The sequence below is a fragment of the Amia ocellicauda genome, chromosome 17, assembly GCF_036373705.1.
Source record: "Amia ocellicauda isolate fAmiCal2 chromosome 17, fAmiCal2.hap1, whole genome shotgun sequence".
NCBI classification, from domain to species: Eukaryota; Metazoa; Chordata; class Actinopteri; order Amiiformes; family Amiidae; genus Amia; species Amia ocellicauda.
The window spans coordinates 28,139,757-28,161,731 of NC_089866.1; the positions used below are offsets into that span (position 1 = coordinate 28,139,757).

Here is a 21,975-nt window from a genome sequence, read left to right on the forward strand (position 1 = left end):
GCTGTTGTATCCTTGAGCAAGGTACTTCACTTGCTCCAGTAAAATAACCAGCTGTATAAATGGGTACAAATGTAAGTTGCCCTGGATAAGGGTGTCTGCTAAATGACAATAATGTAACATAAAGAGAACTGTAAGAAAGCTGTTTGAATATGAGACTACCTCACGTTTGCTCTGTTATTTGTCTGGGCCGACCTGAATGAAGACTTCTTTCTATGCAACACAACTCCTGCACTGCCATTTTCATCCTTTTAAAAGGGTTTCTTCATGTACTATGTGTAGACAGCAGGCCTGTAGCCCCATCTTAGCTCTGCTAGTAGACAGGAGGACCGCTGCCGTTGTTTCCAGCTGATGGAACTCAAGCTGTACTTGTTGCCTTGCTTTGTATAAAGTTTCTTGGTCAGCAGGTCTGTGGCCTGCTCTGGCTGTGATCTCATTGAGCAGGGGACAGCTGCTGCTCTCTGACTGGCTATCGTGCCCCGCTGTATACATAGTTAGTTTGTTCCAACACGGTAAGAGCTGCTGTTGTCCTGCATTAAGCTGTACTTATCGGCAGGTGACAATGGCTCCTGTGTTGCGTGAGAGGTGCATGAGCTGTCGTTTGTTACGACATTGTAGAGCTTGGTTTGGCCTCACTCCTAGCTATGTTAATAGAGCAAGCAGACACCGCTCCTGTGTTATACAGAAGGTGCATTAACTGCTTTTCTGCACCCTGTGGTGTATATGGTTCGTTTGTGACATTTTGGTAGAGCTTGGTGTTGCAAGTGGCCACTGCTCCCATGTTGTGCGAAGCAGTGTTAATTTCATCAACGAAAACTGTGACAAAAAATATTCATCAACGACCTATTTTCAGTGATGATAACTATGATGATAATGAGACAAAATACTGTTAAAAAAACCTATAACTTAAAAGAAATGCTTTCTAATTTTAGTTGATGAAAATGTGAAGAAACAAAACTTTAACACAAGACATAAATAACAGCATCTAGCTGTGCTTGCAGGAGATAACTGCTCCTGTGTTGCGCAGAGGGTGCATGAACGGCTTCCACCACCCCACGTTGTATATAGTTTTTTTATGACAGCACAGTGGAGCTGGCTGCTCTGTACTGTTCAGTTGAGCGAGATTGCTCCTGTGCTGCACACAGGTCACATGAATGTTCCTGCTGCCCGCACTGTATATACTATCGTGTTCAGCTATGGCTACTCCAGTGTTCTGACTAGCCAGCTGTTTATTTATGTTAACTTATGCAATGGGTCTATGGCCCTGGTACTGAGGGAGCAGGGGTCCAATGCCATGATGTCGTGCAGAGGGTGCAAGAGTTGCTTTGATTGACCATCGGAACCCTATGTTGTAGAAAAATGTAGAAAGTGTGTATTTTGTTGTAGAAATTATGTGGATTCAACATTTTCAAGCACCTTTTTTATTGCAACATTATCAAGTGAGTTATTATTTTGTAGAAGCAAACTTATGTATTAGAATTTAAAACCAATCAAATTTGTGAGACATGTCATGAGACAACCTGCTTCTCCACAAGAAAATATGAATAAAACTGGACGAAACTGGTGTGGGACAATGTTAGGGAAACTCTCCTTATCGATTTTTTCAGGGTGAATATATGTATTTGTATTTAAAAGTAATAGAGGCCAGTCAATAAGTATTAAAAGGTCTCCCGATTTCAATGTGACAAGGTGAATTGTTGCAAAATTAGTTTAACCTGATTCAATATTGACCTCATCTGGAATACTGTGTACAGTTCTGGGCACCACACTTCAAGAAAGATATCACTGCTCTAGAGGCAGTTCAGAGGAAGCAACCAAACTTATTCCAGGTTTGAAGGGAATGTCCTACTGAGAGACTGAGGGAACTGAACCTTTTCACCCTGGAACAGAGGAGACTACGTGGGGACTTGATTCAAGTCTTCAAAATCATGAAAGGCATCGACCACATCAAATCACAGGAGCTTTTCCAGATCAGCAGGGACACACGCACCTGGGGACACAAATGGAAATTGGGCTTCAAGGCATTCAAGACGGAAAACAGGAAACACTTCTTCAAACAGAGAGTTGTCACAATCTGGAACAAACTCCCCAGTGATGTGGTTGAAGCTGAAAATTTGGGAACATTTAAAAATAGACTAGATAGGATCCTTGGATCACTTAGATAATAATGGACACCAAACGAGCACGATGGGTCGAATGGCCTCCTCTCATTTGTAAACTTTCTTATGTTCTTACGTTCTTAAGATTTCATACCCTAGAGTTTGTTGCTAAAGATAATGTAATTGAAACTGGTTACATTTGAAGTTGACATCAGCTGATGAAAGATTATTAAACATTTTAATTTCACATCAAATAGATGCAATTTACTTCCTGAATTGTGGTACACTACACTAATAAAAGACAAAGACACATTTAGGATGACAGGGATTGAAATTGCTGTCCTTTAGGTTTTTGCAATGATTAAGCATTTTCTTTCATGTAGGTATTTTCTGTGAATAACACAATATATATTTACATATATAATATATATATCTGATACTTTTGAACATAAAAAACACTGTTTAAAATAAGAATAAGTTGCATAACTGCATAAGGCAGTGTACTGTATATTATCAAACCCAAAGAAAAAAACATATTTTATGTAACAACTGACTGCCTAAAGGACTGATTTTTAAAAAAATACCGAAAATAGTTGACACTTGCTAAAAGGTTCATTACTTTCTTTTGCAAAATCGCATGCTGTCGTGTTTAACACTAGAAGCGCCATAGCCGGTCATTGCAACCGATAGCTCTTTAACAGCTGTGATATGACAATCAAAGGCAAACCATCGTATACAACTTAGAAATTTTATTCATGAACATCAAATCCAACATTTACATATCACAAATGTAGTATTTAAATTGAAATATGATCATAAAACATTAATATTTATGTTATAAATAACAAAGCACTTTATTCTAAACGATCACACTGCAGTCAAAACATGAACAATTATATAGCCTACAATAAGCAAAAATCTCAAACATGGCATACAATAAGAGAATGAAACAAGTGTAAACCTAAATATTGGAATAATGCTCAAAAGCAATATTTTATAGTTCGAAAATAACTATTGCATTCATCAAAACATAATTGTACATTAGTACACCTCACACTGCATTTTGACAGCCCTCTTCAGGTGAACACTTTTACTCCACAAAAATATAGCATTGCAATAAATGCTCCTCTGCTCATAATGTCCATGAATCATTATTTTGCGTGCGATGTGCCTGCCTTAATGCACTCTATACTACGTGCAGTAGCAATCGCGTATTGATCAGTAGAGTAAAAGCACTCAGTGCCACCTGGTGTTTCACTCGCAATGTTTTCACAACACTGGCACAATCCCACGAATGATCTGTGATTGCCAGTATCACTGATGCCCCCTGAATCAGTCATGTTCATATACACTGCATTTCCAAAACAAGCTCTCTTCAATCTCTGTTTCGAATCCATGTTTATTTGCGGGGTAATCACTGTATCCACTCAATCTGACTACAGTTGTAAGAAAATGCTGTACAATGCTTGTATTTTTCAAGCATTTGAAATACTGTAGACAGGTAGAAATCGCCACTTGAGCGCCAGACTAACTGTATTGTAAAGGGAAGGCAGGATTATGTGTTATATCTGAGTTATTATGTATTGAAATGACCAGTCAAAATAACTTGATTTTGGCTATTCTAGGTAAATGTGTTTATAGCCTATTTATTTTCGTGTTTATGCAGTTAAAACACTGTAGACATGTTTAATACATACACTAGCATTCAAAAGTTTGGGGTCACTTTCAAATTTATTTATTTTCAAAAGAAAAGCAATTTTTTGGTCCATTAAAATAACATCAAATTGATCAGAAATACAGTGTAGACATTATTAATGTTGTAAATGACTATTGTAGCTGGCTGATTAGTAATGGAATATCTACATAGGCGTACAGAGGCCCATTATCAGCAACCATCAGTCCTGTGTTCCAATGACACATTGTGTTTGCTAATCCAAGTTTAACATTTTAAAAGGCTAATTGATAATTAGAAAACCCTTTTGCAATTATGTTAGCACAGCTGAAAACTGTTGTGCTGATTAAAGAAGCAATAAAACTGGCCTTCTTTATACTAGTTGAGTATCTGGAGCATCAGCAATTGTGGGTTCGATTACAGGCTCAAAATGTCCAGAAACAATAACTTTCTTCTGAAACTCGTCAGTCTATTCTTGTTCTGAAAAATGAAGGCTATTCCATGCAAGAAATTGCCAAGAAACTGAAGATCTTGTACAACGCTGTGTACTACTCCCTTCACAGAACAGTGCAAACTGGCTCTAACCAGAATAGAAAGAGGAGTGGGGGGCCCTGGTGCACAACTGAGCAAGAGGACAAATACATTAGAGTGTCTAGTTTGAGAAACAGACCCCTCACAGGTCCTCAGCTTCATTAAATAATACCTGCAAAACACCAGTCTCAACGTCAACAGTGAAGAGGCGACTCTAGGAAGATGGCCTTCTAGGCAGAGTTGCAAAGAAAAAGCCATATCTCAGACTGGCCAATAAAAATAAAAGATTAAGATAGGCAAAAGACCACAGACACTGGACAGAGGAAGATTGGTAAAAGGTGTTATGGACAGACAAATCTAAGTTTGAGGTGTTCGGATCACAAAGAAGAACATTCATGAGACACAGACCAAATGAAAAGATGCTGGAGGAGTGCTTGACGCCATCTGTCAAGCATGGTGTAAGCTATGTGATGGTCGGGGGGTGCTTTGGTGGTGGTAAAGTGAGAGATTTGTACAGGATAAAAGGGATCTTGAAGAAGGAAGGCTATCACTCTATTTTGCAATGCCATGCCATACCCTGTGGACGGCGCTTGATTGGAGCCAATTTCTTCCTACAACAGGACAATGACCCAAAGCATAGCTCCAAACTATGCACAAACTATTTAGGGAAGAAGCAGTCAGCTGGTATTCTGACTATAATGGAGTGGCCAGCAAAGTAACCGGATCTCAACCTCATTGAGCTGTTGTGGTAACAGCTTGACCGTATGGTACGTAAGAAGTGCCCATCAAGCCAATCCAACTTGTGGGAGGTGCTTCAGGAAGCATGAGGTGAAATCTCTTCAGATTACCTCAACAAATTGACAACTAGAATACCAAAGGTCTGCAAGGATGTAATTGCTACGAATGGAGAATTCTTTGATGAAAGCAAAGCTTGAAGGACACAGTTATTATTTCAATTAAAAATCATTATTTCTAACCTTGTCAATGACTATATTTCCTATTCATTTTGCTATATTTCCTATTCAAACTCATTTCATGTATGCTTTCATGGAAAACAAGGACATTTCTAAGTGACCCCAAACTTTTAGTGTATATTTAGGAAAAGTCACGAACGGGTATGCACAGTGTATTTAGGAACTTTTAATAACCATATTAAAAATATTTAATAATAAGGCTCAGCGCTTCTTGTGTTAAAGTTATACATGATATACAGTAAACAGAGAAATGACATGTTCCGTGATTCAGTTGATGCAAACACAAGATAAGTACTAGTATACACTATGGAATGCAATAACAGGATTCGTCAAATAACACAATTCACATTGTCATGTTTTTTCAGGAAAGAACCCAGAGGATGTGGTGCGAAGATACACTGAGAAAGTCAAAGTTGTCCCTGATGAGGTGAGTGTTACATCTCAATTTACTAAATTGATTTCTGTTTAAATCCCAGAGCACTTTACATTGAAAATACTGTCCAAACTCTGTAAGCAATTCTTACAGAGGAACCCGTAGGAACCCGATCGAAATGTCACTCTATCAAAGCTGCTGTATAAAAGGTAATGTCTGCACAGGATCTTCAGGACTCCTGTGCAACCTTGCAACCCTTGGGCAGTGCTTCCTTTTTCAGATAACCGGGGTTGCATTTGCAACCTATCGTTATCTTTCAAGTCGGAAGTACTGCCCGAGGGGGAGAGGTTACTATATAACAAAACTGTTGCAAGGGAGGAGGCAGCGAGCTGATAAGGGAGCCTGCCCCGAGGCGTACCACTAGGTACAGCTAGGAGCGAGGCCACAGATCCACTTGTATCATACACAGTGCTGGGCAACTCTTGTGCCCTTCCACGCTACATTGTGGCAGTTGATCCCTGCTCCCGCTCCCACATCACAGGGTGCAGGAAGGATCATGCATTCTCTGCGTAACACTGGAGCAGTTGTCACCTATTAGCCCAGCTAAATGCAGGACAACAGAAGGCTCTAATATGACAAATAACCATAAATATTGCGGGGTGCAGGAAAGCAGTTCATGCACCCACCGCGCAACTTGGGAGTGGCAGCTGCTTGCTCCACTAGCACAGCTAGGAGCGAGGCCATACCACCTCAACCATGTCATATAAACTAACTATATACAGTATACAGGACCCAGCTCATGCACCTCCCGTGCAACACTGGAGCAGTTCTCACCTGCTGATTAGTACAGCTAATGCAGGACAACGGCAGCTCTTACCGTGTTACAAATTAACTGTGTACACAGCAGGGCACAAGAGCAGCTTGAATGCCCTCTGCTGAGGACAGCAGTAACAGTCCCCTGTTCCATGGTGCAAAGCCAGAGCGGCCACAGACCTGCTGATCAAGGAACTATATACACAGTGAGGCAGCAAGAACAGCTCGAGTGTTATCAGCTGGAAACAGCAACAGTGGCCCTCCAGTCTACTAACAGAGCTAGGACGGGGCCACAGTACTGCTGTCTACACATAGTATACATGCACAGCGGGGTACAGGCAAGACGCATGCACCACCGCAACACAATGCAACAATAAACAAACTATATACAGGGCGGCCTCGTAAGGCAATGTACCTGAAGGCCATGTGACAGACCGTGGAAACACATCAACAGGGAAGTCAGCAACTCCAGGAGCAGGTCACATGGCTCAACTGGCAGGCATAGTTTGGCTGGAAGGGAAAAAAATTAAATATATCTCCATCCAGGATGCAGTAACAGGTGCAAACTGGGAATAGAGGTCAGGAGCCTTAGCCCGTAGGCTATTGGGGCTCGACTGAAGCCAACACCGGATACCCAATGGAAGAGGCTGGTTCCGTCACATCCAACCTGTACAATCGGACAAATGTAATAGGAGAGGCCCAAGCTGCAGACGCACAAATATCTGCAAAGGGGGTGCCCTAAAAAAGGGCCCATGATGCAGCCACACCTTGAGTCAGGCACCGGGGTCCCAGTGGACTCGTAGGCCATGGTAATAGTGTCCGCAATCCAATGCGACAGGTGCTGCTTTGAAAGCAGGTCTTAAGTGACACCAGCTTCAGATCAGCTGACTATAGTGGCTCAAATGGGGCTTGGGAAAGTACATCCTGCACTACATCTAGGCGCCATGCAGGCACATAAGGGGCGAGGGGAGGTTGGAGCCTACAAGCTCCCTTCAGAAACTATGCAGCCAGGAAATTAGACCCAGGGGGCTCGCCATCAATCCGGACATGACACGCGGAGATGGCTGCCTCATACACTTTGAGCGTGGATGGGGATTTGCCCTGGTCCAACAGCTCTTGCAAAAATTGTAATATGTCCCTGATAGGGCCTTCTGTTCAGGGCAAGGATGGACAAATCTCATGGCCTGACCGCACACACATGCACTATGAGAAGTGTGCAGCCAGTCAGTGCGAGTACCAGGAGGCACACAGCAAATACACGACAATTGGAGCGCATAGCAGGACTGGCTGCTGTAAGTGCATCTCCACCCAGCAACACCACTGGGACACAGGGGCACTGCAACATCAAACCGCACACAACCTTGCTGCTGCCGGACAGAATACTGTTTATTCAGTGCGATACAAGCGCCGCGTAAGCCCGTAGGCTTAACCACAGTGCAAGCCAGCGGAGGAGCCCTTCACGCTGGGCGGGCCTTGGATTTTACTGCCCCGCTGTGGAGGAAAATGCCTTGTGGACAAGAAAACAACACAGCAAGCAGTCAGATAATATAAGGCACTATATTAACATGACTATTAATTTTTTAAACTGTCTCTTTGTGAAACCAAAACTGAAACCAGACCTCCAGTGCACGGACAGAACAGAAACAGGATTAGCTATGATAAATAAATAATACAGACAGAAACAGAGACAAGATGTAGCGAAGGCGGTGGTGAACAACACTATTAGTGAAGCTAGCCGTCATACAGACACAGAGCGTTTCAAGTCTTGGGTCCAGTGAAGAGGCAAAAGAGGAAGATCCTGTGCAGACGTCACCTTTTATACAAATAGGAAGTGGGAAGGGACCTGTTTGATTGATGGGAACAGGGGCCAATGGCAGCTTTGATAGAGTGATGTTTCAATCGTGTTCCTACAAAAGTGCACAGAAACCCCTCCCCCTTGGGCAGTTCTTCTGACTTGAAAGATAACACCTGATTTTTCTCTAAAAATGTATAACTAATAAAAAATATATCTCAGAGAAAGATTGGGAACACAGGGTAATTTAGGTAATGCATTCAGGCACAGAACATTGTGGTACAGGTCAGACTTTATTTAAATAAATATATTTGCAAGGGGGGCTTAACTGAGGAAAGCCTAGACCTGCTCCAAGCGCACGTTTAGCCACAAATTCAAGACAGCACCGGTTCCTATCTGAACTGTGTCATAGCTTAAAGATACCATGTTTCCTAATTGGGGCAGTGCACAATCTGCTGAGAGCTATCAGGGATGGGTGGGAAAAACAGTGACTCCTGTGGCTTATCATTCAACTGTGATAACACATTCAACAATGTGATTATGATGTCACTCTGAGCACAAAATACAAGACAGTTAGGCAACATTAATTGTCTGGACACCTGTCATCTCCCAAAGATCAGTGTCCTATCAATGTAAATATGAAAATCCAGTATGTCAATGAGGTGTTTGTCATTCATTCATGTTTTAGTTATTGATAAAGATCTCGCCCTGGGTAATTAAACAACAATACACAATACCAAGCTGTCAACCCTCTCTGATGACAGCCTACCCCTGATGGATATTGTGCAGATTTTAGTAATTACTTGCATTTTGTGAGATAGAGAGAGAGGATAAGTTCTGTGTAGTCCTGATGATTTAGGCCACACACAATCCATCTCTTTGTAACTGTTGCAGTGACTGTGTCAGGTATTATTATTATTATTATTTTTTAAACATTCCTTAATACTACAGCTTTCCCCTTGTGCCATAACCAAAGTGTGGAAAGGCTCTACCTTGGCCAGGCTTTTCACAACTCCTTACTTTGAAGGAATCCATTCCATCCCATTGAGTAGGATCAATTTCTTTTAAACCCTTCCTGGAACTGTATAGAAATTCCTTGAGTGGTCTTTATTCAGAAATACAAATTAGCCTTGACCGGGAGATATTACCAAAATGGAGAGGAGACCAAGCTACTTGCATTTGATTTGAATGGTGTGGCAGGTGAAGGTTTACATAGATTGAATCAGTTGAATCAGCTAAAATCTTTGCAGTTTTCTATAAGCTGAAACTGTGTTCTATACCCTCCACATAAAATAGCATTGATAAATAAGTATATAGTATGAATTTCCTGTGTTTATAATATAGCCATTAAGGACTTTATTAATGCTCATTTGCATTTGCTTGAGGAACACAGGTTTCCATGTGAAGAACACACGGTTTCCTGTGACACATAAAATTTGTGAGAATTTAAGTCTATCTAGACCTTGGAATTAAAGGGGAGTTTCCAACTTTTTACAGCATAGAATGTTTAACTCTGGACAGAAACTACATTCAGACAAGCTCATGTCCCACAATGTGAACACTTACCTCTTGAGTAGAAAACCACACATGGAACCCTTGAACCTTACTTACATTGAACCTTACTAAATTGAAAGAATGACTGGAAATAATGCATGTTAGCTGGTACTGGTCATGTCCTTACTAGCCCTTCTTCTTTTCCAGGACTGCACCATCTGCATGGAGAGACTGGTCACCTCTTCTGGCTATGAGGGCGTTCTGAGCCACAGGGGGATCAAACCAGAGCTTGTGGGCAAGCTGGGCAAGTGTGGTCACATGTACCACCTCCTATGCCTGGTGGCTATGTACAACAATGGTAACAAGGTAGGAGCACTGTTCTAAGGAGACTCCTCAAAATACTTTGCAGGTGGGAGGGAGGAGGGCATTGATTTGACAGTTGTATTTGATAAGGTGATATTCACTTCTACAGACTATATATATATATATATATATATATATATATATATATATATATATATATATATATATATATATATATATATATATTATTTTACTATAAATAAAAATCACAAGTGTGTTACACAATTGGCATCATGAGGTACAATAATACACATTTAAACTGTTTAAAAAAGTTAACACTCATCAGATAATGGACACTGTTTTTATTATTTATTACGTATTATAGAATGCTCTTGACAATTTGACCAGTTAGTTGACATGGATTATATTACAGAGTCATTAATGAGCAAAACACAAATCTAGGAAAGAGGAAAGAAAGCAATCCCCATAATTCAATTCTATTAAGACTAAGCACAACAGAATGAAAACCACTGATAATTTAATGGCAGGTCTTTTTGCTATCAAAATACATTCTTATTAACTTAGTTAAATAGATTCAGAAATCAATACATGATGCAAAAGTATTGCTTTATAAAATCTTTTGTACCTCCCTTCAGAATAGTTAAATATATCAACATTTATATGGTTTCTAAAGGGAGTCAATGATTAAAAGTTTTTTCAAATCATCGATGAAGCTTAAGAAGATAAAAAATAAATACATCTGCAAACCCTCACTAGTATTCATTTAGACCACATTTATTCAATTTTTGTTCTTCTATTTTCCTCAGATGTGTCAATGAAAATGTGTAATTTTCATGGATGCAGAAATGTTTAAGTTTAATCAGGAATCTCCGACCAAGTCAACACTGACAATAAAATTATCTACAACAAAATGTCTGTCAAGGAAGACAATGCATTGTAATCAGAATAAGGTTAAAGAGTGCCTTAAACAATATTCTCGAACTGGGTCTGGACTTAAACAGTCCCAGGTGGCTATACTATGAGAATGATATCATCAGACCCACTAATTGAGAGAATGCTAACATTCTACACTTTTCCATGCAGTTGAATAAGACCAAATGACAAATTAACCAAGTGCATACTTAATTAACACTGACACCGTGTGGCTGGTTGCTTTCTACAGGACGGCAGCCTGCAGTGCCCTACATGCAAAGCCATCTATGGGGAGAAGACTGGCACACAGCCCCCTGGGAAGATGGAGTACCATGTGATACCCCACTGCCTGCCAGGATACCCAGAATCCAAGACCATCCGCATCGTCTATGATATCCCTGCTGGTATCCAGGTGAGTGCAACCAAACTTGGCTCCTCCGATTACTTTCCTGTGTCCAGTTGCATAAACCACCTTAGAAGTCTATTGAACAGTATTATTAGGAAAATATGTATTATTAACACTCATTCTCCTGATTATTAAGATTATAGATGTTAGGTTGAAGTGCACTGCACTGTATTGTAACACATGCAGGGTCCAAGCAGTGAGAGAGGCAAGTTTCAGTGACTCTTCAGCAGGGCTGCCTTTATTTAAGTAATCATTAGTAGAGTTTCAGAGTTTAATAAATTAAACAAAAGCAACATATTCTTAATACTAATGAGGAAATAAAGTGATTTTTGTTGATTGTTTTTAAATAAATGCTGTTTGGTTGAACTTTTTAATTGTTAAAGTTAAGTAATACAACAAAACTGCAAGCCCAGATCAAAACACCTGTATCAGCACACTGCTCACATGGCTCATACTTTCTTAACAGGATTTCCTCCATTTTCATTACTGTGTTACATTGAATTTTTATTCCAACTAAAGGTTATGTGTTTTCATTGGTACATGACACAGTGCTAAGATAGATTGTGTTGTCCTCAAATGGGACCATAAGTAACAATGATGTGCTTCTTTGACAAGTGTGCTCCATTATTTCTAACTTCTAACTTTGCTGCCAATCATTTCAGAATAGTGTATTTTACTACTGCCACTAACTTCCATTACTCAGTTCCTCAGTTCTGAAATGTATTATTGTTTATACATTTTCTTAGCAGACACCCTTATCCAGAGACTTACAGTTCACACAAGAAACATTTTAAAGCATTTAAAAAGTGCAGTAATACAATCTGCGCAAAATACATTAAGAAAACATCCTAGTACAATTACCTAACAAGTGCAGACATAATACAGTTAAGTCTTAGGTATGTGCTAAAGTGGGAGGAAGTCATAGCATATGTCGCATTAACACAAAAGTGTTAACAATACTGTTATGCACGGCGTGGAGCAGAAGGGTAGAACCCAGGTGTGGAGAAGCACAGCATAGTAAAACAAGTGTGGGTCAAGGGCCAGCAAATGAAATCCACGGGGCAGGGCAAGAAGAGTGATCAAGGGGACAGGCAGGAGGTCAGGCGATCGGGCAAACAAATCAGAAGGGGCAATCCAAGAAGTGATGGTCAAAGGAAGTAATCAAAAGGTCAAAAGATATAGCAGGCAAAAATATGGGTTTGCTTAGAAGTGACACTAGGAAGTAATCAAGGCTTAGAAACAAGTTACTGCAGCCAAGGGGTTTAAATAAGAGGTACAGTGGGTCTGAAAACCATGGGAGGTGGTGATGGTCCAATGGGAGGAGAGGGAAAGGAATGCAGTGAATGGAGAGGCAGTGCAAACGACAGGAGTGTGTGATTAGGAGCTTGCACCTAGTATTAAGGAATGTTAATACTCAGAGGATGAGGACCTCTGGTGGTGAACGTTGGAAGTGTGGAGGGAGGATGACATAGTACCAACTCACGCCCCCCCTCAAGTGCGGCTCCCGACGCCCAAGGTCCATGACGGGGGGGTCTACCGCGAGGTTGGGGCGCAGGGTCGCTGGGATGGGTGTGGTGAAACTCCTGGATCAGGGAAGGGTCCAGTATATCATAAGTGGGAACCCAGGACAATAACCATAATTAACTGTATGTATGTAGGGTGTCTTACTAAAGGATAATACGCAAACACAGAAACAAACATTATGCTATTATTTACTACTGCTGTGTGTCCAACATTAATGTGTCTAGCACCTACAGTGCTGTGTAATCGCTATATCCTTGGTGATTTACATAAGAAATGTTACTCAGAGAGGGAGTTATTTTATTAATGATCATGATATATGATTATTATTTTTGTCATTTAGCTGACACTCTTATCCAGGGTGACTTACATTTGTACCCATTTATACAGCTGGGCATTTTACTGGAGCAATCTAAGTGAAGTACCTTGCTCAAGGGTACAACAGCACTGCCCACCTGGGATTTGAACCCACAACCTTCTAGTCATGAGTCCAGAGCTACTCCACAGTGCTTAGAAAGTTCAGCCACATTTTTTTGACACCTACCAATTAATTAATTACTGAAGTGTTATCCTTTAAAACTAGGAGGCGATTTTAACGAACAATGTATTTCAAAAGTATTATTATTATTATTATTATTATTATTATTATTATTATTATTATTATTAAATACAGAGACAGATGACAAGAAAAGACTGCGTAGGTACTTTTTCAGTCAAAGGCAAAGGCACTGAATGCTGACGCTGAAGTATGTCTCATTGAACTTCAAGCTTCACCCTACACCCTACACCCTTGCTCACTCAAGTGCACACTCTGTGACGTCAGTACAACGTCACGTGTACACTTGTCAAAGGGTGTAGAGAGCAAGTGTGCGATTTGGGATGCAGCCATAGAAATGAATGAACAAGTTAACAGGAAGTGATAGTCTTGGGATACATACAGGAATTGATTTGACATCTAGACATTGACAATGATATCTAGAAAATGATTTAGAGATATCTCTAAATGAACAGGAAGTCATTTGCAGATATCTCTAAATGATTTTCAAATATCTCTAAATGATTTCAAGATATCTCTAAATGTACTTTTAAATTAGATATATTTAAATGATTTGCAGATATCTCTAACTGATTTGCAGATATCTTTAAATGATTTTGAGATATCTTGAAATATTTTAAGATATCTTTAAATATTTTAAGATGTCTTTAAATTATTTAGAGATATCTTTAAATATTTGAAGATATCTTTAAATGAATTAAAAAATATCTCTAAATCATAATATGGCTTGCCATAATATGACAGAATTACAGTAACTTGAGTTGCTTAAGGATGTTTCCTGGTCTGCAGAATTGAATACTGGTTCCTCCACTGAGCGATCCAATCATTTTCTTCTCCTTACTGTCAAAGCCGCCTACTTTATTTGTCATTTCCAGTATAGAATGCAATTTAGTTTGCAGCATCTTTTTTAAGTTTGCAGCATCTTTTTTTTAGTTTTCATAAACCTTTTTTAAGGTTGCAGACACTTTTTTGTTTGCAGCCACTTTTTTTAGTTTGCAGCCACTTTTATAATGTCGCAGACACTTTTTTAAGTTTGCAGACATATTTTTAAGTTTGCTGGTGTTTTGTTTAATTGTAATGTCATCTTTTTTGTGTTTTGCATTTCGGGGCCACCGTAGTACAGTAATGATCCTAAAATATGTATTTTTTTCTACTGTGGATGAATAATACAACTTGGCATGAGGTATTTCATCTACTAGCTTCATATAGGATAATTACAGCCCTGTTTGAGAAGGAGGTGTTTTTTCAGGTTAAGCAATGTAAGATAACTGAACCTCTGTGTCTGAGATACTTGACCTGATCCTAGCTCAACAGCTTTCTCTGCAAAGCAGAGTAGTGATTCACGTAACTATACAGATTCTCAGATACTCAATAAATAATTAAAACTGTATAAATCATTCTCACTACTAATCAGTTAATTCACAAACAAGCTACCAAGACATGCTTCTGTAAAGCAGATGTTACTTAAATGATGTAAATAGCAATGTTTTTTCTGTCACAATTTGTATTAATTTGCAGCGTCTATACACAAATAGAAGTCTGTGCAATCAGCTGTTTCCTGTCAGTTATGGTCTTTCTTGTTGCACATACACTGATACATTAGTAATGCACTATCTCTTTAAATTTGGACAAAAATACATACTGACATTAACGGACTTGCCAAAATATTAATAAGAGAGATACTTTTGTGTCCCATAAATGCAGAGAAGTCTATTGTTATACTGAAGAGCTGGATACAGCATTTTGTACATTGTGATACAGAGGAGAGAGCTTTTGTATTATTATTTGTCCTGCAACCTAAATATACCACTTTTTAAGAATCATTTTAGAGTTGGACTCTGTAGTTAGGATTTGTAGAAATCTTTCTGAGAAAATAAAACAGAAAACCACACAGGGAATCCATGACAGCATATGCAGCAGATAAGACACAAAATAACATGACAGTCAAATGACACAATAGTTATTTCACAAAGAAATGCTTAACAGTTCACCTTTTAATATCAACGTATGGTTTGCTCACTCATGAGGCCTTAGGGGCACAGACTAATGAAATCCAGTGGTTTCATTTCTACGTTTAAAGAAGCACCTGACCAAATTTTGCAGAATTATCTAATTTCTGCACCTGTGGGATGCATATCACCATGAACCTCTGCATCAAACCCTGTTCCTTTTAGTGCTTGAGGTTTTGCTGCAGATTTATTGAACTCTCAGTTAAGGCTAGGCTCTGGATATGAGTCACAAGGCAGTTTCGTAAGATGTGAGGATTTCTGCCAAGCACGAGTCCCACAGGGACGTCTGTACACCTGGCCTGGCTTTTCTGTCTCAGGGACATTAATCACATCAGTCTGATGTCATGTTTGCATACTCCCTGTAAGCAAAGTAGGCCGGAACCAGAAACTAGGCCAGGCTCTTCACTTTTAATCCCTCCCTATAGGGTGGGTATTTTTCTAGTGCCTTTCACAATGACATTTTACATTACTGCTGATAATGGTCTCAACATTAAATCAAAGGAGGAATTCTGCCTTTCTTGCTCCCCCCTACCCCTATTTTTTACATAAGTGTCTTAATAGAATTTAAATAGAGAATTAGCAGATTGTATGCAGTGGACAATGAAGTCAGATTATACCCAGTGTATAAAATGTAGATTTGAATATAAGCAGGCAGCAGAGGAAAAAGGAGGCAGTTGAAATACATATGTCAGTATTAACTGAAAGCTGAAAAGGTTGTTGATTTTGTTTTTGAGGTTTTCTGGGATATGTTGTGCTCCTGGTTCATTATTACTCTGCATTGGTGTAATTGCTTGTATGCTTTCATCTTGTGAAAAGGGGTCTTGTATTGGCAGATAATGTAAGAATTTCAATGTTTAAAATTAAAAATTAAAAATGGTTCATGGAAGGTTGGGAGAAACAAAAACACATCAGACATTGATCAGTAGTTATTGATTTTTAATATATATTTTTAACATACATTATAAATCAAATCTATTTTTACCATCAGCAAATAGTTAATCAACTTGGCTCAGCAACAGTATTCTTATATGTAGGCAGCTAACATCTTTCACAATGTGTTCTACTAATTCACCAGATTTATTTAATAGCGCAGAACTATCTGAAAAGTTCTATATAGTTCTATATAATTTCGGAAGGACATGGATTTCGAGTCTTCAGGTGGGGGTGCTTGTTGTAGAGTTGTCGAGCAGGGGGAGAGGGGTGCACAGAGTCATCATTCATATCAAGCAGGGGTTACACTATTAATATTAGGGGGGACGCATCCACTATGCCTATGGAGCCGGGCACACATTATTGGGAGGGTGACAATGTCCCCTTAAACCTATGCCTATGATCAAGGGTTCAGCCTGCACTCTTGTCAGAAGGTTTTATCACTTATATGATTCAGGAGACCCTTTGAATCCTGTTAGACTGCTCCCATACTTTTTTAGCCTTTCCCTTCATTATATACTACATAACATGATGTAATACCTTTTCTGTTTCCTGGTTAGAAATAAGGTCAGCATCAGCCCACAAAGTCTGGCCTTCTTTTTATAACTCAATGGATACTGCCCTCTCATATGAAGAAATGAGGTCAACCAGTTCAGACAGTCCCCCAGTGTGGTGCTTGTTAACTTGTGCTGTATGAAATTTGTCTGCTTAAATAAGACTTCATATTTTCTAGTTGTAGCAGAATAAATCCTCAGTACACTGCTAACCTAAGCTGTCTCGGGGAAAAAAGGTTGCAGAGATGATTAGGTTTATGAAGGGAGTTAAAGAGATGTAGTTGAGATCAGGAAGATAATATAGGGTTACAAAGAGGAGGTAAATAGCTGAATTTGGGAGTCTGTGTAGTGTACAGTAAAAACATAAACAATTATAACATAAAATCTGAGTAAGAGAGAAATTAAAAAAATATCTCAATGGTAATGCAGTGCAATTGCAAAACCATTTTAATTTGGAAGAATTTGCACACACTCTACACCATCTTCAAAAAGTGTGTGTAGAGAATAATGAATTAATTTGGAAACTCTAGCACAAAGACATGGATGGGAAAAGGGGGGTGGGGCAGTATTATAATTTTTTTATTATTATTATTATTATTTTTATTTCTTGGCAGACGCCCTTATCCTTACAACGTAAGTGCAAACAAAGTGCAAAAATACAGAGAAGTATTACTGATTCTAAATTGACAGTGTCCTTCTAGTGACTACCATGCAATCTGAATCCCAAATTAAATGTTTGTATTTGTCCAAATCACTAAAGTCACTAAGTCACTAAAACTGGGACTCGAGTCATTTAGGAGTAAAGACTCGAGTCGAGTTGAGTCAAGTCAGTGACGTGCCAAGCTCATGTCGAGTTGAGTCACTGAATTTGTCGAGTCGAGTCACCTATCTGGCTCAAGTCACTTAAAGTCAACAGTTCCGACTGTTAAAGACATCTTGATTTAATCTGTTTATTACAGCAAATCATCTAACTATATATACAAATATCTGTGATCAATTGTGTTGGATGTACAGTAATGAATAATACCAAAATTAAACAAATATTTTCTCACTTTTTCTCAAGTGACACTACACTAATTTTGTCAGACACCACATGAAAGGAAATTTGGAGGGATTTAATTTCATATGGTGACAAAAAGTTGAGGCCAGGAGAAAAATAAAATAACAGGGTTGTAATGTACATGTAGATGTAATTAATATAGAATGCATGTTTTCATTTTTCTCTCAAAGCTCTTCCCCATTAAAGACTGTCAGAATGTGTGTGCTTGCATGTCTGTTACTGTGTGTGTGTATCAGTATGTGTGTGTCTGTAATTATTCATATTCATATTCATATTATTATTTATTCCGTAATAGAGATCCTGATCCAGGGCAACTTACAGGATACAAGATCAATACAAGTGCTAAAATACAGTAAACTATTACAATTTAAAAAAAAAAATACAATTACAGATGTGCAGGTAAATATAAGAACATAGAAAGTTTACAAATGAGAGGGGGCCATTCGACCCATCGTGCTCGTTTGGTGTTCATTAATATCTAAGTGATCCAAGGATCCTATCCAGACTATTTTTAAATGTTCCCAAACTTTCAGCTTCAACCACATCGCTGGGTAGTTTATTCCAGATTGTGACTACTCTCTGTGTAAAGAAGTGTCTCCTGTTTTCCGTTTTGAATGCATTGAAGCCCAATTTCCATTTGTGTCCCCGGGTGCGTGTGTCCCTGCTGATCTGGAAAAGCTCCTCTGGTTTGATGTGGTCGATGCCTTTCATGATTTTGAAGACTTGGATCAAGTCCCCACGTAGTCTCCTCTGTTCCAGGGTGAAAAGGTTCAGTTCCCACAGTCTCTCCGAGTAGGACTTTCCCTTCAGACCTGGAATAAGTCTGGTTGCTCCCCTCTGAACTGCCTCTAAAGCAGCAATATCCTTCTTGAAGTGTGGTGCCCAGAATTGTACACAGTATTCCAGATGAGGTCTAACTAGCACATTGTACAGTCTTAACATTACTTCCCTTGTTTTAAATTCTACACTTTTGACAATATACCCTAGCATTCTGTTTGCCTTTTTTATTGCTTCCCCACATTGCTTGGATGGAGAAAGTCTTTCTCATGCGTTACTTCATCTAGATCTGTACCTCCCATAGTGTAATTATAGTGGACATTTTTGTTACCTGCATGTATTACCTTGCACTTGTCCACATTGAATTTCTTTTGCCAGGTGTCAGCCCACAACTGAATATTATCTAAGTCCCTCTGAATAGCCTGTGCTGCCAAGATTGTATCTGCTGAGCCACCTATTTTAGTATCATCCGCAAATTTGACAAGTTTGCTAACTATCCCAGAGTCCAGATCATTAATATAGATTAGAAAAAGTGGCCCTAGTACTGATCCCTGTGGAACTCCACTAACAACCTCACTCCAGTTAGAAGTGACTCCTCTAATCGACACCCTCTGTTTCCTATACATCAACCAGTTCATAATCCATCTACTTACATTACCCTGAATGCCTACAGCTTCCAATTTGAGGATCAGTCTTTGGTGTGGAACCTTATCAAAAGCTTTTTGGAAATCTAAGTATATCATATATGCTTTCACGTGATCTACAGCTGCAGTTGCATGTTCAAAAAATTCTAATAAATTAGTAAGACATGATCTGCCTCATCTAAACCCATGTTGACTATCTCCAAGAATATGGTTTTCATTGAGATGCTCCTCCATTTTCTGTCTAATCATTTTTTCCAACATTTTACAGGTGATGCAGGTGAGACTGATTGGTCTGTAATTTCCTGGCTCAGTTTTGTCCCCTTTCTTGTGGATTGGTATAACATTTGCTGTCTTCCAGTCAGTGGGCACATCCCCTGTTCTAAGTGTCATTTGGAATAATCGAGTTAGCGGCCTATAAATAATTTCCCTCATTTCTTTAAGTACTGTTGGAAATATCCCATCTGGCCCAGGTGATTTGTTTGTTTTTAATTCTGCTAGTCCCTTTAGTACCTCCTCCTCATTTATCCTGATCTCTCTTAGGGTTTGACTGGACTGATTGTCAACCTGTGGCATGTCATCTGTTTTTTCTTTTGTAAAAACCTTTGTGAAATACTCATTTAGAATATTTGCCACATCTTGTTCGTTTTCCAAGATACCTCCATTTTTGCCCTTTAGCTGTTTCATCTCCTCCTTTATTGACCGCTTGCTGTTGTAATATTGAAAAAAGCTCTTTGCATTGGTTTTAGCTCCAAGAGCTTTGTTTCTTTCTATTTCCATCTTTGCTTTCCTGATCCCTTTCTTAAGATCTCTTTGCAGCTCAACATATTCTATGTATTTTGTTTCGTCACCATCCCTTTTGTATGCACTATACAACATTTTCTTCCTCTTTATATTTTTTTGCATACCTCTATTAAACCATTTTGGCCAGTGTTTTTTGTTCCTCAATTTGCTAAGTTTTGGTACAAATTGCTCCAGAGCCTCAAGTAGTATATTCTTAAAATATACCCATCCATTTTCAGCTAACTCTCTATCCAGTGTGCTCCAGTCTACCTCTTCTAAGTGCCATCTCATACCTTCAAGGTTTGCTTTTCTAAAATTGTAGACCATTGTTTTAGACTTGGACCTTGTTTTTTGAAAGAATGCCTCAAAGCTAACCATATTGTGATCACAATTTGCCATTGGTTCTCTAACTACTGTCCCCCTGACTCTATCTTGGTCATTTGAAAAGATAAAGTCAATACATGCGCTCTCTCTGGTTGGTTCCCTGACAAATTGAGTTAATATAAAATACAAGTAGCTACATCCTAGTTTTAATAACTAAAAAATGCACACAAGAAGTGCTGAATATGAACATGTGTGTATCAGTGTGTGTGTGTATCTGTTAATATGTGTGTGTATCAGTGTTATTATTATTATTATTATTATTATTATTATTATTATTATTATTATTATTATTATTTCTTGGCAGACACCCCTATCCAGGGCAACTTACAACATAAGTGCAAAACAAAGTGCAGGTAAAGGCATCAAGAATTACAAATTCAATTTACATAAAACATAGCAATTCAAAATATAATACATATTACAACTTCCAATTTACACAGGCAAGTACAGTAAGTGAGGTCCTATATCCTGGACAGTAAAAGCTAAATGCTGTCAAGATATAGGGTCACAGTCAAGGGCTATGGGAAAGGGAGCAAGGAGGAAAACAATCAATACGCAAGAAGCATAATAACACACTGTGAAGTGCTATATAACGGGGATAAAAGGACTAATATTATATATATATATTAGTATAAGTACTGTCTGAAAAGATGCATCTTGAGTAAGCGCCGGAATGAGGTCAAGGATTCTGCTGTTTTGACTTTGGTGGGAAAGTCATTCCACCATTTTGGGGTCAGGGATGAGAAGGAGCTGGCTCTGGAGGAAGGGGAGCGGAGAGGAGGTAGAGTTAGTCTTCTGGCACTGGAAGACCACAGTGGTCTGGAGGGGATGTATGGAGAGTTGTGTTGGCATTTCATAATTCAGCGCTAACAAGAACACTGGTTTAGTTTTGCATTTGATTGTCTCCCCACAGACCAATGAGCACCCAAACCCTGGGAAGAAGTTCAGTGCCAGGGGCTTCCCTCGGCACTGCTACCTGCCAGACAATGAGAAAGGCCAAAAGGTAGGACAAGTACTGCACTCGCCTACAGCACAGACACATCCCTGGAGGAAGAGCTTCCAGAAGAAAGTTGTTCAACCCAGTAGCAATTAACCATTTGCTACTTAATCAATGCATTTAAAGCACTTGCATATCCTCATTTGTTTTAAATTGATATATACATATACATACATTACACACACACACGCACACGCACATACACACACATATATTTATATATTAGGCTGCCTCGATTAATCTGACCTAATTAATTAACTAATGAATTGATCAATCGATCAATCAATATTTTCTCTAATCGAGCATATTTATTCTTGATATAAAAAATGCATAAACATCCGGTTAAGGATTAAATGTCACAATGGCGTACCATTAA

At 39.1% G+C, this 21,975-nt stretch overlaps 1 protein-coding gene across 1 annotated transcript in view; it reads left to right on the forward strand.

Moving 5' to 3' along the window:
* dtx1 (deltex 1, E3 ubiquitin ligase) overlaps positions 1–21,975 on the forward strand; it is a 193,872-nt gene that overhangs the window by 165,347 nt on the left and 6,550 nt on the right. The window contains exons 6-9 of the mRNA XM_066688937.1: positions 5,639–5,700; positions 9,953–10,111; positions 11,232–11,393; positions 21,516–21,605. Of these exons, the coding sequence (XP_066545034.1) occupies positions 5,639–5,700; positions 9,953–10,111; positions 11,232–11,393; positions 21,516–21,605 (473 nt within the window). The remainder of the gene's footprint in view (positions 1–5,638; positions 5,701–9,952; positions 10,112–11,231; positions 11,394–21,515; positions 21,606–21,975) is intronic.